At 37.2% G+C, this 14,467-nt stretch overlaps 1 protein-coding gene across 7 annotated transcripts in view; it reads left to right on the top strand.

Annotated features, from left to right (window-relative positions):
• Positions 1-14,467, top strand: part of Wnk1 (WNK lysine deficient protein kinase 1) — a 113,412-nt gene that overhangs the window by 18,118 nt on the left and 80,827 nt on the right. For all 7 annotated transcript variants that reach the window (XM_050148650.1, XM_050148649.1, XM_050148648.1 and 4 more), the window contains exon 2: positions 10,927-11,099. In XM_050148650.1, the coding sequence (XP_050004607.1) occupies positions 10,927-11,099 (173 nt within the window). The remainder of the gene's footprint in view (positions 1-10,926; positions 11,100-14,467) is intronic.

Below are 14,467 nucleotides of genomic sequence, written 5' to 3'. Positions count from 1 at the left end.
TATATACATACACACTCATACACAAACATATACATGCACTCAGACACAAACACATGAACATAAAATTCTTCCAGCTAATATTTCTGTCATTTAAAATTGCTATTATATAGTATTCTCAGAGAATATTCCAGACTTAAATAATTTTAATGTAATTTAAAATACTGATCAATTTTCTAAAACTTTTTGTAGATAGTAATTGGAATTTGTACTTCAGTTGTTTCAGACTGCTTTATTACCTGCTTGAAAATACTTTTTAATCACAATACTTACCATCAATTTTTGGTACTTATTTTTGAAGATGGTCAGGTTTTTGCTAAGTCAGCATGGTGCACGATGATAAGGAGGGAGGACTCTAATATTGACTTAATTTTTTTAATCAAAGGATTCCAGACATGTCATCCATATTTTGATATGTAGAATTATCATAGTGGGGTCTTAATTTAGTAGTAAGACTTCAAATATAACCGAATATAAAATATCATAGAAATTAAAAAGACTTGAGGACTGGATAATTTTTTTGAGATGGGTTATATATAGATTTGCAAAAGTTTGATTTTAATTAATAAAAGCCAGTTTCACTGTTTCAATTGTGAAACTTTTCTTTTGGAATCAATAAAAGGTTCCCAAATGGATGAGGTTTATATAAAAACAAAAACAGAGAGATGTCCAGTAAAAGGATGTAAACTGAAATTTTTAAAACTAAGTTTGTAAATTGAATTTATTTATTTACTATGTATTGGTAAGAGAAAGACTATTGTGCTAGGGGACCAATGTACTATATAGCACACATGTGGAGGACAATTTGTGGAAGTCAGTTCCTCTTCCACTGTGGGAGTCTGAGGCATTGCACTCAGGTTACTAGGTTGTATAGCAAACACTTTTCCCACTGCTGTGCACTCCCCCCTTTCTTTACTTATTTTTAGTGAAATATTTCTTAAAAATTAATTCTTATTTTTCAGCTTATAACATAATTACATTACTCCCTTCTCTCCCCTCCTCCCTCCAAACCCTCTCATATACCCCTCCTTGCTTTCAAATTCATAGCCTTTTAAAATTTGTTGTTAGTGTGTGCATATATGTATATACATATATATATATTTCTAGATATAACCTATTCAGTCTGTATAATGCTACTTGTATGCTTGTTTTCAGGGCTGATCATTTGATATTAGATAACCAGTTGGTGTGCTTTTTCTGGCAAAGATTATTTCTCCTACTCTTAGGCATTTTTTGGTTACTTGTAGTTCTTTGGGTAGGGTTGAGGCCTTGTGGACTTTCTAAATGACAACATTTCTATAGAACAATGAACTGAAGTTGGGTACATTATACTAAGCATTGATATTGTGTTTTTCAGAAAGGTGAAGTTTATGAGTCAATTAAAAAATTAGAGTAACTGATGGGATTGGAGTTAACAAACAGTTGTGAGCTTTCCTTTGTGAGTGCTGGGATCCAAACTTAGGCATTCTGCAAGAGAACAGTAATCATTTTTATCTACTGAGCCTTTTCTCTCTAATCCTAGTTTGTGTTTTTGAAACAGGGTCTCATTAATAACCTAAGCTGGTCTCTTTCATAATCCTATCTCAGACTCCCTTGGTTTTACCACTACTGATCCAATGTGGTCTTTTTCTTAAAGACATATTTGAGGTTAACTGTTGGCTCACAAGTAGATTCAGTTTAATTTTGTTTCTCTAACCACTTTCAGAATTATTTGATATAGTGCTGATGGTAAGCTGTTCTGTGGGGAAAAGAGAGGACTTTTGGTCCCTTCAGTTGTCCTGGGGTACCAAAACTTGAGGTAACCCTAGTTTCCTCTGGAACTAGCAGTGGTGAGGACACAGACCCAGCTCCATGATGTCACCCTCAGCAGAGTTAGTTTCCCTAAGCTTTTAAAGGACCTTGACTCAGGTTTAGTTGTGATTCTTAGCTTTGATGCAGAAAAGAATTCCGGGCCTAGCTGATATGATAAGCAGAACTCAAGAGTTTAGTTATTTTTTAAAATAAAGTATGTGTATATGGGTGTGTGTGCATGCATATATATGTACATATGTCACTGCATGCCACTAGAGGTCAGAGAATAAACTTTAGAATTGGTTCTACTTTTATGTTGATTCTAGGGAATAAACTTCAGTTTACATGGCAAGTGTCTTACTCACCTATCTTGTTGATTTTAAAGATATTTTAATAAAATTGAAGCATAAGTGTTAGGAGAAAAAAACGTTCCTCTCAGAGCGTGGGTGTGGGCTTCTCTAAGTCACAGAAAGTAAGACATATCCAAATATAGATATAGGCATCCCTTTTTTTCCCCCCCTTGGTTCCCCCCACCCCCCCTGGGTTTTTGAGACAGGGTTTCTCTGTAGCTTTGGAGCCTGTCTTGGAACTAGCTCTTGTAGACTAGGCTGGCCTTGAATTCACAGAAATCCACCTGCCTCTGCCTCCTAAATGCTGGGATTAAAGGCACGCACCGCCGCTAATATAGGCTTCTTAAGAGTGTCACAATTAATTGTCTTAGCGTTAGTCCAGTGTACTAAAGTTTGGTGGCCCAAGTTACATTGGGGCCGGGTAGTGGTGGTGCACATCTTTAATCCCACTGTGGGCAGAGACAGGTGGAGCTCTGTGAGTTCAAGGCCAGCCTGTTCCACAGAGCGAGTTCCAGGACAGGCTCCAAAGCTAGAGAAACCCTGTCTCAAAAACAACAACAACAACAGCAGCAAAAAAGTTAACATCTCAGAAAGTTGCTAGAAAACCTTTGTGGGTGTTTGTTTTCCCTTGGGAAGTCAGATTATAAAATGGTTCTGTAAATGCCTTGAGCAGAGTTATAATCTGATAAGGTAAAACCAGAAACAACTAGAGTTGCACAAGGAGTTTAGTACACATCCTTTCTCTGTAAATGGGGTTTCTGGCGAGATTCCTAGAAACTTTCAGGTTTGTAGCTGGAAAGCAAGTGAGAAGGGCCTTAAGCAGTTGTTAATTGTTCTAAAATTCTTCTTTGCTTGCTAGAGGTTGGATTCATGGGTCAGGATCTGCAGCCCTTTAGCTCCCAAGATTTTTTTGTCTTTGTACTTGTTTCAGAACTGGGGCTACTCTCTTTTCCAGTGCAGGAATTGTTGATCCCTTTCTTGCAAATCGATGTTTTATTTTCCAAGGTCCCTTTCATTTACATATATGGATTTCTAGGTGCTTGGCTAGGTGATAGCTCTAGGCAGGACCTTCCTGATGCCTTACTTTCTGTTGGTCGGCACAGGGTTCACAGCAGCAGCTAGCCATTCCGCCTATTCAGTTTATTTCTGTGGGTCTTTCTGCTTCTGTATTATTAATGACTCCAAAACCCCTATTTTTTGTCATGTTTTTGTTTTTTTTGAGACAGGGTTTCTTTGTGTAACAGCCTTAGCCGTCCTGAAACTAGATCTATAGATCAGGCTGGCCTCAAACTCACAAAGATCTGCCTTCCTCTGCCTCTTGAGTGCTGGGATTAAATACTCGTCTAAAATGGGTGGTGGTGGCACATGCTTTTAGTCCCAGCACTTGGGAGGCAGAGGCAGGCAAATCTTTGAGTTTGAGGCTAGCCTGGTCTACAAGAGCTAGTTCCAGGATAGGCTCCAAAGCTGCAGAGAAACCCTGTATTGAAAAACCAATAATGATGATGATGATGATGATACTTGTCTAAGAAGATCTTTTCTTCTGACGACTCATTAGCTAACATTAGTGTACTTTTTAAGGCCCTCAAGCCGCGATTCAGGGAAGAGGACAGAATTTTCTCCTTGTTTTAAGTAATTTCACAAACTTTATCATTATTAACAGGGTTGGTTACATGCCTTTTCATTCCTTCTATATGGCAAATAATATGCTCATCTCTTTTCTGATTTTGGTTGGGCTTTTCTTGTATTCCCAATAAAAGTGTCTGGGGTAGAATTTCTCTAATTTGGTAAGTACCAAGATTGGACACATTACTGTGGCATTTGCATGCTGCTAAATTGCCCTCGTAATCCTTTGTTAATGTTTTTCTCTACTGTAAAAGTGACAGTAAGGTGTGCAAATCCTCAAAGTGAATTTTAAAAATTCCTCTATAAATTTATGATAATCATGTTTTTTACTGCATAGGACCAGATCTGTCAGAGGAGAATTTTTAATAGTTCCTCCATTCCTATCTGGCATGTATTAAAGAGGACATAATTTCTTTTGTTTGGTAGTACTCCTAACAGGAGTACGAACAGATTTTGTGGTCTTTCAACTCTCCAAAAGTGATCAAAATTGGGATTATTTTGATTATTGGGAAGACTTGCTGTTCCTTGTGTTTCTGAAGTAAAAACAGCTCATGAGATTATTGGAGTATCCCCCTTAAAGTTTATGAATTCAGACATGTTTAGAAGGACCATACCGTAAGTACTATTAGAAGAGGATCTTCTCAGTTGGCAGTGTTAGCTCCCAGAATATGAGGCAGTCATACCCAGCAGTTGTGTCTCAGCTGTAGATTACATAGCAGGCCATTAAGATGAGGACATGAGGTACTCTTACCATTTTCTTAAAAGTTTTGCAAAACAAGTGTAGTAGTAATAGCATCATAGTTTAATGAGTCATTGAAGATTGAGGTTTTCTAGTTTCCCGGTTGATATTATAGCCATATTTCAAAAGCTTTTCCTTTGTTACTATATGCAATTTAAATTTAGTCCAGCTATTTAGAATTTGTTGGTTCGAACTGTGGGAGGATACATCTTCAAATCACCAATTTCCCTTGTATTCTGAGTAATGCAGCTGAAAATTTCTTTTTGCTGGAGACCTGATTTGAAAGGGGCTGTTGGTTTTCATGCATATTTGGGAAGTCAGAAGCGGTCTGAATAGTGCCAGGGTTAGGGATTAGGGAAGATAGGAGTGAAGGCGTAAGTCACGAACAAGGCCATACCAGTTTGGAGTTATGATTAATAGGGTGTTATTTATTTAAAGGGGAAAACTTACAGATCACCGTCCCAGACAACAGCCATCTGCACAACCAGGAAGGGAGTCTAGTCTCCGGCGGAGCAGGAAGTGAAGAGAGCGAGCAGAGGAAATAGCCCCTTTTTTAAAGGGAGAGAGACCACGCCCCAATGGGCTGGTATCACAGCAGCTATTGGTTGGAGGGGCGGGAGGACCTCCCGCAACATAGGAGTCTCTGGGAATGGGGAGTTGGAGGATCTTTTAGGTAAGAGAAGTCACCTCTGCTCTTATGGGGAAAAAAACTTCATCACCTAGTGGTAAAGACATAGAGAAACAAGCTACAGAACGAGAACGAATGATGAAAAATTAGACTAAAAAGCAAACTTGGTGCATGTCATCTGAAGAAAGTACATCCTTAGAATTATAACCAGGTACATGCAGTCACATACTAGTAAGTTTCATATTTAAGCTCATTGCATAAGAGTCACAGCCAGGACTGATACTATCTCTGAGTCACCAAACCTTCGTAAGTTTAGAACTTGTCCACAGAAGCATGGGATATATTGAATTCCAATGGATAAATTGCAACTTAAATTAGCTTCATTATCTAGTGTCATAAATCTTATAACAAAACTAATGGCAACAGTTAAAATCTTTGGCAAGATTAGACTCTTGCTACTCCAGGTTAAATGACCTGAGCCTCTAAAAGTTTTTGTTTGTTTGTTTGTTTGGTTGGTTGGTTGTTAGGTTATTTTTTGGTGTGTGTGTATTGGGGGCGGGGGGAGACAGAATCATTGTATTGCTCAGGCTACTTTGCAACCAGATATAACTGTAATCCAGACTAGTCTCAAACTTAATGATTTTTCTGCCTCAGTCTTCCAAGTACTGGTACTACAGGCAATAAGTCACTATGTCTGGTATAAAGTATATTTTAAGTCAGGTGCAGTTGCATATACCTCTAGTCCTACTACTTTGGTGGCTGAGATAGAATTGCTTATGCCCCCAGCAGTTCAATACTAATCTGAATAACTGAGGCAAACTCTCCCATCTCTCATTGCTTCTTTTTCCTTTTATATTTTTGTTTTAGATAAGGTCTCACTATTTAGATCAGACTGACCTTGAACTCTATCCTCCTAACTTAGCCTCCTCAGTATCTTTTAAGAGTTAAGAAGACAGAAATGAAATACTGATGCCATGGAGGCACAATGAAAGCGTGATCTAATATGAAATGAAAATGTACTGAGATCAAATACTAAATGAGAAGTAGTACCACCTTCTTCAGTTTTCTGGCTTCAGTTACTTTGACTTGTGCCTTGACTAGAAAGTTTATACTTTGAGAGATACCAATAATACAATAATTCTGTCATCATGAGCAATGATCCCTTGTAGACAGATTTAGGTGACTTTGTGGATAAAGCCTTTGGCTGGGGAGTTGAAATAAAGTACAAAAAGATGTGAAAGAGAGTCTGGTATTTTTTAAACATTACTTTAAAAAATTATTACCTTAAAATTTTTCTTTTACTTGGAGCTTGGATATGTGTGTAGAGGTGAAAAGAAAACGTGTGGAAGCCAGTTTTTCCTTTCCATCATTAGGGTCACAGGTTATCAAAGACCTGGTGACAAGTGCATTTACCTACTGAGTCACCTCACCAGTCTAATGAAATAATGTTTTTGCCAGTCTTATAGTGAAAATTTATAGAGGGAGCAAGATTCTGAGGAGGAAGTTCCAAAGAGGATGTGCAAAAACTTACTTGCTCATGAAGCTGGAATCCAGTGGAGGCTAGAGGGGGACTGTTGTAATTAAACTGATTACTATGACTCATTCAAATGTGTACGGTCAGAGCTGAATGAGGAAAGATGAATTTCTTCTCCAGGCATGGGGTTTGGATAGCTAGAAAAACTCTCTTCTTAATAAATTCTTTAATGTGAGCATGCTCCCTCCTATCCTACCTCACCTACATGACCCTTTTTTTCTTAGCTTTTTGTACTTTTGTTTTGAGTTAGGGCCTGTCATACTTATAACACAAGCTGAGCCTCCTCTCAACTTAACCTCACAAGTGCTAGGGTTGTTTATACCACCATGCCAGTTTAATTTTGCTTGTTTAATTTGTGTGTGTGTATGTGTGTGTGTGCAAGCTCAAAGTCAAAGGACATTTTTCAGGAGTTAGTTCCTTCCTTCCACCATGTAAGTACTAGGGTTTGAATCCAGGTCATCTGGCTTGAGCCTGTCTGCTGAGCCATGTCTCTGGCCCTTAGACTTGTTTTGGATATTAGTGGGAGTAGTGAATAGGAGTCATGACTTGTTTCCTTTCTCAAACTTCCCCATAGATACTTTTTTTTTTTTTATTGATCAGCAGCGAAGCTGCATTTGGTGTCTGTCTTTTTTTTTAATTAATTTATTTATTTATTAAAGATTTCTGTCTCTTCCCCACCGCCCCATAGATACTTTTGAGTCTGACTGCTTGACCCTCTAGAGTTTTTCTTGTTAGACTGTTCTGCTTTGGTTTGGAGATTTGTTTGTTTTGTAGTGTGGATGGAAATAGGGTATCATTAGTCCAGTCTAACATCATACTTTCAATCCTGAGTGCTAAGATCATAGGCATGCCACCAGCATCCTAGCCTGACCTATGTTTTATATTCTTTATGGATGGCCATGTATTGACCCCCCTCCCCCATATATATTTCAGATTCACTTGCACTTTTATTTGGAAGCATCTGGTTTAGGCTCATCTCTCCCTTATATCTGTAGCAGTCTAAGAACCGGGCACATGTCTTTTGTATCCTTGCCTCCCTTGAGCCATAAAGTTCAATTAATAATGGTAGTAATAAAAAGATACTAAACAAGGATGTGTTGTAATAACTGAAAAGAAAATTAGTGAAGATAGTGATATATCTGAGAATCAGGACCCTAAAGAAAGCAATGGATAATGAGAAACAATAAAGATAAGTCTCACATGCACACATGTATGCATTTCTGCACATAAAATCTTGTTGAGAGTGAAGGATGGGAGGAGGTTATTTTAGAGAGAATGAGAGAGAAGTTGACAATTTTCCTGAATTAAGCACAAAATTAGAGTGGGCATTGATGATTTCCATCTGTAATCCAGCATTTGGGAGACTGAAGTAGGACTGCAAGTTCAAAATTATCTGGACCTACATATCAAACCTTCTCAGAGAAGTAAAAAGAAGTTGTTTAAGCATATTACTGACACTGATAAAGTAAACAAGAGAGTATGATCTTACACTCACCAAACTGACAAAGTTGATATGTGGTAGGTAACTACCACATGTGCTCTTCAGCATGTATAGCAGTAGTAATCTTCAGACGCAAGATAGTGTCTAGACTGCGTAGGCTTCTGTAATGAAACTTAGATGGTATTAATTTATAAATAATAGAAAAAATTGACAGTTCAGATAACTGGGAAGCTCAAGGTCAAAGTGCCAACAGGTTCCATTTATGGTGACTACTTATTGTACAGAGAACTTGTATCATGTTCTTGTTGCATCCTCACAAGGTAGAAGGGACAGAAGAGATTAACTTGTTACCTGAAGGATGTCCCCTCCCCCTATAAAGTCACACTTAAAGGGCCTACCTCCTAATATCTTAGAGGTTAAGATTTCAATGTGAATCATTTAGATCATAACAAAAGCATATAAGAGCAGAAAAGAAATTACATTTTAGTTATCAAAGTATTATTTTTAAGTGGCATTGTATACCTCATTAAATGGATACTACAATCTAGTACAAGGTCTAATAGCTACCATGATTTCCAGGTAGTGGTTAATCTGAGTGAAATTTTGGGTTACCTGTAATCATTTATCATTTGATTAAGTCTGTCAGTGATAAAATCACAGGTAATGCAGAATACTGTTCTATGTTTGCATTCATAAATAAAAAATGGTAAATTTTAAGCTGGCCAGCAGTGGCCCTCGCCTTTAATCTTAGCTCTGGAGAGGCAGAGACGGGTGGATCCAGGCCAGCCTGGTTTATAGAGCCACTTCCAGGATAGTCAGGGATATACAGAGAAATCCTGTCTCGAAAAAACCAAAGCAACAACAAAAAACAAAACCAAAATATTAAGTTTTAATTCAAAGTTAATGAGAATTAACATTTTTTAAAAAGATGTTAGGTTTTTTTAAAATATGTGAGTGAATGTTTGTCTGCATGTATGTATAAATACCACATACATTCCGTGTGCCAGAGGAGGTCAGAAGAAGGTGGTATGTTAGATTCCCTAGTACTGGAATCATGGATGGTTGTGCTCTATCATGCTGGTGTTAGGATCTGAACCTGGGTCCTTCCCAAGACCATCAGTGGCTCTTAAATGATGAGCCAACTGCTCTTTAACTGCTGACCCATCTCTTTAGTCCTATACGTTTATAAATCTTGAAGTTTGTGAATCCTACAAGAAACAGTGCCCTGCTGGGATTGGTGACCCATGCATTTAATCCCAGCACTCTGGAGGCAGATATAGGTGCATCTTTGTGAGTTCAAGGACAGACTGAACTACATAGGCTAGTTCCAGAACAGCCAGAGTTATCTAGAGAGAGCCTGTCTAAATAAAACAAAACAAAAAACTTAGTGTCCTATATAAATTATATATACAAGTCCAAAAAGCTTAACAGTGAAACCTTAATTGTGGTATTAGGAGAAGCAACAAATGAGGAAGTGCGTAAAGATTCCTGAGTAGGTAATGTATAAATTGTGTTATGTTCAATTTATTTTTACAGAATATAAAAACCAAATGATTCTTATATATATGATTCTTATATATATATACATTCTGGATAATGTTCATTCAAGGGTAAGGAGTAGGAAGGAGGGGCCACTAGTTACTTGGAGGACTTTATAAATTAGGTGTGTAATATTAAATCACTTAGTTTTACAAAAATACTGTAATATTAAGTCATATTAGTTTTGCTGGGAATACTTCATTAAAGTATTGTGAGAGTGAGTGGCTAGAAATAGTCTCCATTTTAATAAACAGAACAGTCAACACATTGTGTATATGAACCTTGTTAAGGTCTAAAAACAAATTGGATCCTTTGTCCATTTTTCATCTTAGGAAAATAAATTGGTTTTTGTAAAGGCACCAAGAACTTTAAACACATGATAAAAACATACTTGCTAGATTGCTTGATTCTGGTGTTTTGTTGGGTGATGCAGTATAGTCATAAAGTTCTAATTAATGCAAAGATAGAACTGTAGTTGTTATTTTTTTTGCCTTCAAAAACCCATGACTATTCCATGATGATTAATTAGCTATTGAGAGTGATTCTGGTGGTTTTTTTTTTTTTTTATTTTGTTTTTCGAGACAGAGTTTCTCTGTGTAACATCTCTGGCTGTTCTGGAACTAACTCTGGACCAGGCTGGCCTCAAACTCACAGAGATCCTCCTGCCTCTGCCTCCTGAGTGCTGGGATTTAAGGCATGTGCCACCACCACTTGGCTTGTTGATTGATTTTGGAAGTAGCAAATGACATATTTTAGATATACATTGATACTAATGATAAATAATATCAAGCATCCTTTTATAGTCCAATTTCTTTAAGTATGCACTAGTCTGTTGTCAGATACTTAGGGCATGAAAGTGATTGTTATTAGTGTTTCTATTTAATTTTAGTGCTATTTTTCATAAATACATAATTTGCACATTTTTAGATGAGTTTTTGAACTTGCCATCCTCCTGCCTCAAACCATTCTTCTGCTTTAAGAGGATACCTAAGTGCTGAGATTGTAGCCATGTGCCATCATGCCCAGTTTATTTAGTATCTTTTTAAAAAATATTTATTTATTATGTATACAATATTCTGTCTGTGTGTATGCCTTCAGGCCAGAAGAGGGCACCAGACCCCATTACAGATGGTTGTGAGCCACCATGTGGTTGCTGGGAATTGAACTCAGGACCTTTGGAAGAGCAGGCAATGCTCTTAACCTCTGAGCCATCTCTCCTATTTAGCCACGTGACTTGTGTTTTATCATTTTATACCACATTGTTTTGTTTTTTTTTTCTTTTAGGATCGAAAGTTAACAAAGTCTGAAAGGCAGAGATTCAAAGAAGAGGCAGAAATGTTAAAGGGTCTTCAACACCCCAACATTGTTCGATTCTATGACTCCTGGGAATCCACAGTAAAAGGAAAAAAATGCATTGTTTTAGTGACTGAACTAATGACATCTGGAACACTTAAAACGTAAGTCTTTCAATATTTAAAAATATGTAGCAAGAATGTCCAGATAATCTCATTTTATATCTACTTTCATTGTTTAGCCTAGCAAGGCAGAACTAATTCTTTCAGCCTTTGTGATACCATGTGTTTTTTCTACCCACAAAATTCTCTTGTATATAAAATGATATGGTGATCGCTTATTAATAACTATTGGAATGTGGTTGTTGCTGAATAAACCTATTTAATTTTAAAGTCATATTGATTGGTATTTCTAAAGTTGAATGGCTTAGGGATTAGAAATCAATGACTAGGTTGCCCTCTAGTGGTTAAAATGAGATTAAATTACATTAAGAAATATTTATTTGATCACATTTTATTTTTTACTATATGTCTGCAACTAGCTATAGTCTTATTTATCATAGCACTAAAAATTAAAACCAAAGTAGCTAGACATGTTATCCACTTGAGAGAAATAGGTAACATAGAAGTACCAAGATCTTTGGGTGAAGAGATGGGGTATACTTTTAAAATCACAGGTTTGTCAAGAGTACCTGTTTAATATATTAAGAAAGAAAGCTATTGTAGAGACATGGTATAAGTTTGTTATGGGAGAAAATAATTTTAATTACATTTTTAAAAAATTTTATTTTAAATTACGTGTGTATATACATGTAACACCAAGGCCAAAGGTGTCTAATTCCCTTAAGCTAGAGTTACAGATGGTTGTAAGTCACCTTCAGCTGGAAGCAGAATTCAGCTTCCAGCACCCAAGAGCAGCAAGCACTTAACTCCTGGTTCATCTCTCCAGCTCTCTTTTTACTATTATTATTATTTACTATTACTATTATTGTTAATTTTTGGTTTTTGAGGAAGGGTTTCTCTCTCTAGTCCTGGCTATCCTGGAACTTGCTCTGTAGACCAGGGTGTCCTCAATCTCAAAAACTTGCCTGCCTTGCTTCCTGAGTGCTGGTATTAAAGGCTTGTACCACCATGCCCAGTTTATTATTTTATATGTGTGTGAGAGAGAATATATTAAGTAAATATCTTGTGTGTGGATATTTACAGAGGCTAAAAGAGGATGTCTGATCCCTTGGAGCTAGAGTTATATGTAGTTGTAAGCTGCTGGGTGTGGGTGTTAACAGCCAAATCCTGGATCTTCTGGAAGAGCAACATTAACTACCGAGCCATCTTTGTAGCCTAGTCCCTAAGTAACTGAATTTTAAAAATTTACTGTGGTGTGTTATTTGTTCTCTTATTTTTATTTTGAGCATGGATGTGGCTTGAGACAAGGTCTCACTATGTAGCTCAAGGAGGCCTGATACTATAGATCAGGTTGCAGGCTGGCCTCAAACTCAAAGATCCGTCTGCCTCTACCCCTGTAGTGCTTGGATTAAAGGTATATGCCACCACCACCTGGCATATTTTTGTGTTTGTGTTTGTGTTTGTGTGTGTGTGTGTGTGTGTGTGTGTGTGTGTGTGTGTGTGTATGTGTAGGTATATGTATCATGGTGTCAGTGTAGAGGTCAAAGGGTAAATTGTGGGACTCAGTTCTTTCCTACCATGTGGATCATGGAGGTGGAGCTCCAGGTTTGTTGGTAGGAGGTTTTACCCACTGAACCATCTGTCTCTATCATATACTACTGAGCTGATTCATATTAGGTCAGTTTGGAACATAGTTTTTTGTCCCCTGATTATAGTCACTGATTTGCATGTGTCATTGAATGCTCTAATTTTTTTTAATTAATTTAATTTAATTTAAGAGCGCTTTCTGTTCTTCCAGGCTCTTTAATATTCACATTCCTGTTTTTTCTACTATGCTTTACTTTGTAGCACTATGTCTGAAACTTGATAAATACCTGAGTGGATTAAAGAAAATTGTGTGGTAGTTGTGTCTATCTATCTACATCTTGAGATTATTTTCATGGTTCAGATTCCTAGTTGATTGTCAGCATTTTGTCAGACATACCTAAGAGCACACTACAATGGTTTAGTTGTGTCTTGCTTGTTTATTTTTATCTATCTATCTATCTATCTATCTATCTATCTATCTATCTATCTATCTATCTATCTATCTGCAAAATGATCTATGGGACTAGAGTGGCTCAATGTTTAAGGTTCCTCTTGCAAAGGACCCATGTTCTATTTCCATCATTCACATGGTGAATCACAAACATCTGTGATCCAGGGGATCTGATACCTTCTGACTTCTGTGGTCACCAAACACGCATATAGTACACACACACATGCAAAAGCACATAAAATTAATATATTAAAATTTTCATGATTTATTTTTTTTTGATTTTATTTATTACATATACAATACAGTGACATATACAATACAGTGTTCCACCTCCATGTCAGAAGAGGGCACCATATCTCATTGTAGATGGTTGTGAGCCACCATGTGGTTGCTGGGAATTGAACTCAGGACCTCAGGAAGAACAGTCAGTGTCCTTAACCTCTGAGCCATCTCTCCAGCCCATGATTTATTTTTTTATTCATGTGTTAAGTGTGTACATCTGTGTGAGTGTATGCCATATGTGTGTGGGAGTCTTTGAAGGAGGGAAGAGGGTGGCAGATCTCTTAGAACTGGAGTTACAGGCTGTAGGGGGCTGCCTGATATGGGTGCTAGGAACTGAACTCTAACCTCTGGAAGAGTAGCAAGTACTCATAACCATGTCTCCAGTGCCTTATTTAAATAGTCACCCACCCCCTAGCAGGGTTAAGAATAATCCCCAGAAAAATAATGAGATAAATTAGAGTTATACCAGATATTGTGCATGAAGAATTGTGTGTAAATGGAGATTGCACTTTTGTTTCCTGGCCATTCAGACCCAAATAATCATACAGAAACTATATTAATTTCAACACTGTTTGGCCAATGGCTCAAGCATATTCCTACCTAACTCTTACTTTTAAATTAACCCGTTTCTATTACTTTATATTTTGCCACGATGCTTGTGGTTTATTACCTCACATCCTGCTTCTTGGGTAGATACATGGTGTCTAACTAACTCTGCCTTATTTCTCCCATCATTCAGTTTAATTTTCCCGCCTAGCTACATTCTGCCCTGCCATAGGCCGAAGCAACTTCTTTTTTAACAAATAGTAATAAAATACATTTACAGCATACAGAGGGCTGATCTCCAAAATATATAAAGAACTTAAGAAACTAGACTGTAAAAGGCTAATCAACCCAATTATAAAATGAGGCACTGAGCTGAACAGAGATCTCTCAACAGAAGAAGTTCAAATGGCCAAAAGACACCTAAGGTCATGCTCAACTTCCTTAGTGATCAGGGAAATGCAAATCAAGACAACTTTAAGATACCATCTTACACCTGTCAGAATGGCTAAAATCAAAAACACCAATGATAGCCTTTGCTGGAGAG

The sequence above is a fragment of the Alexandromys fortis genome, unplaced genomic scaffold (assembly GCF_014885135.2).
Source record: "Alexandromys fortis isolate MF-2015 unplaced genomic scaffold, M_Fortis_MF-2015_v1.1 scaffold_59, whole genome shotgun sequence".
Lineage (NCBI taxonomy): Eukaryota > Metazoa > Chordata > Mammalia > Rodentia > Cricetidae > Alexandromys > Alexandromys fortis.
The sequence above is the reverse complement of the archived record's forward strand: the minus strand, read 5'-3'. Positions and strand labels throughout refer to the sequence as shown.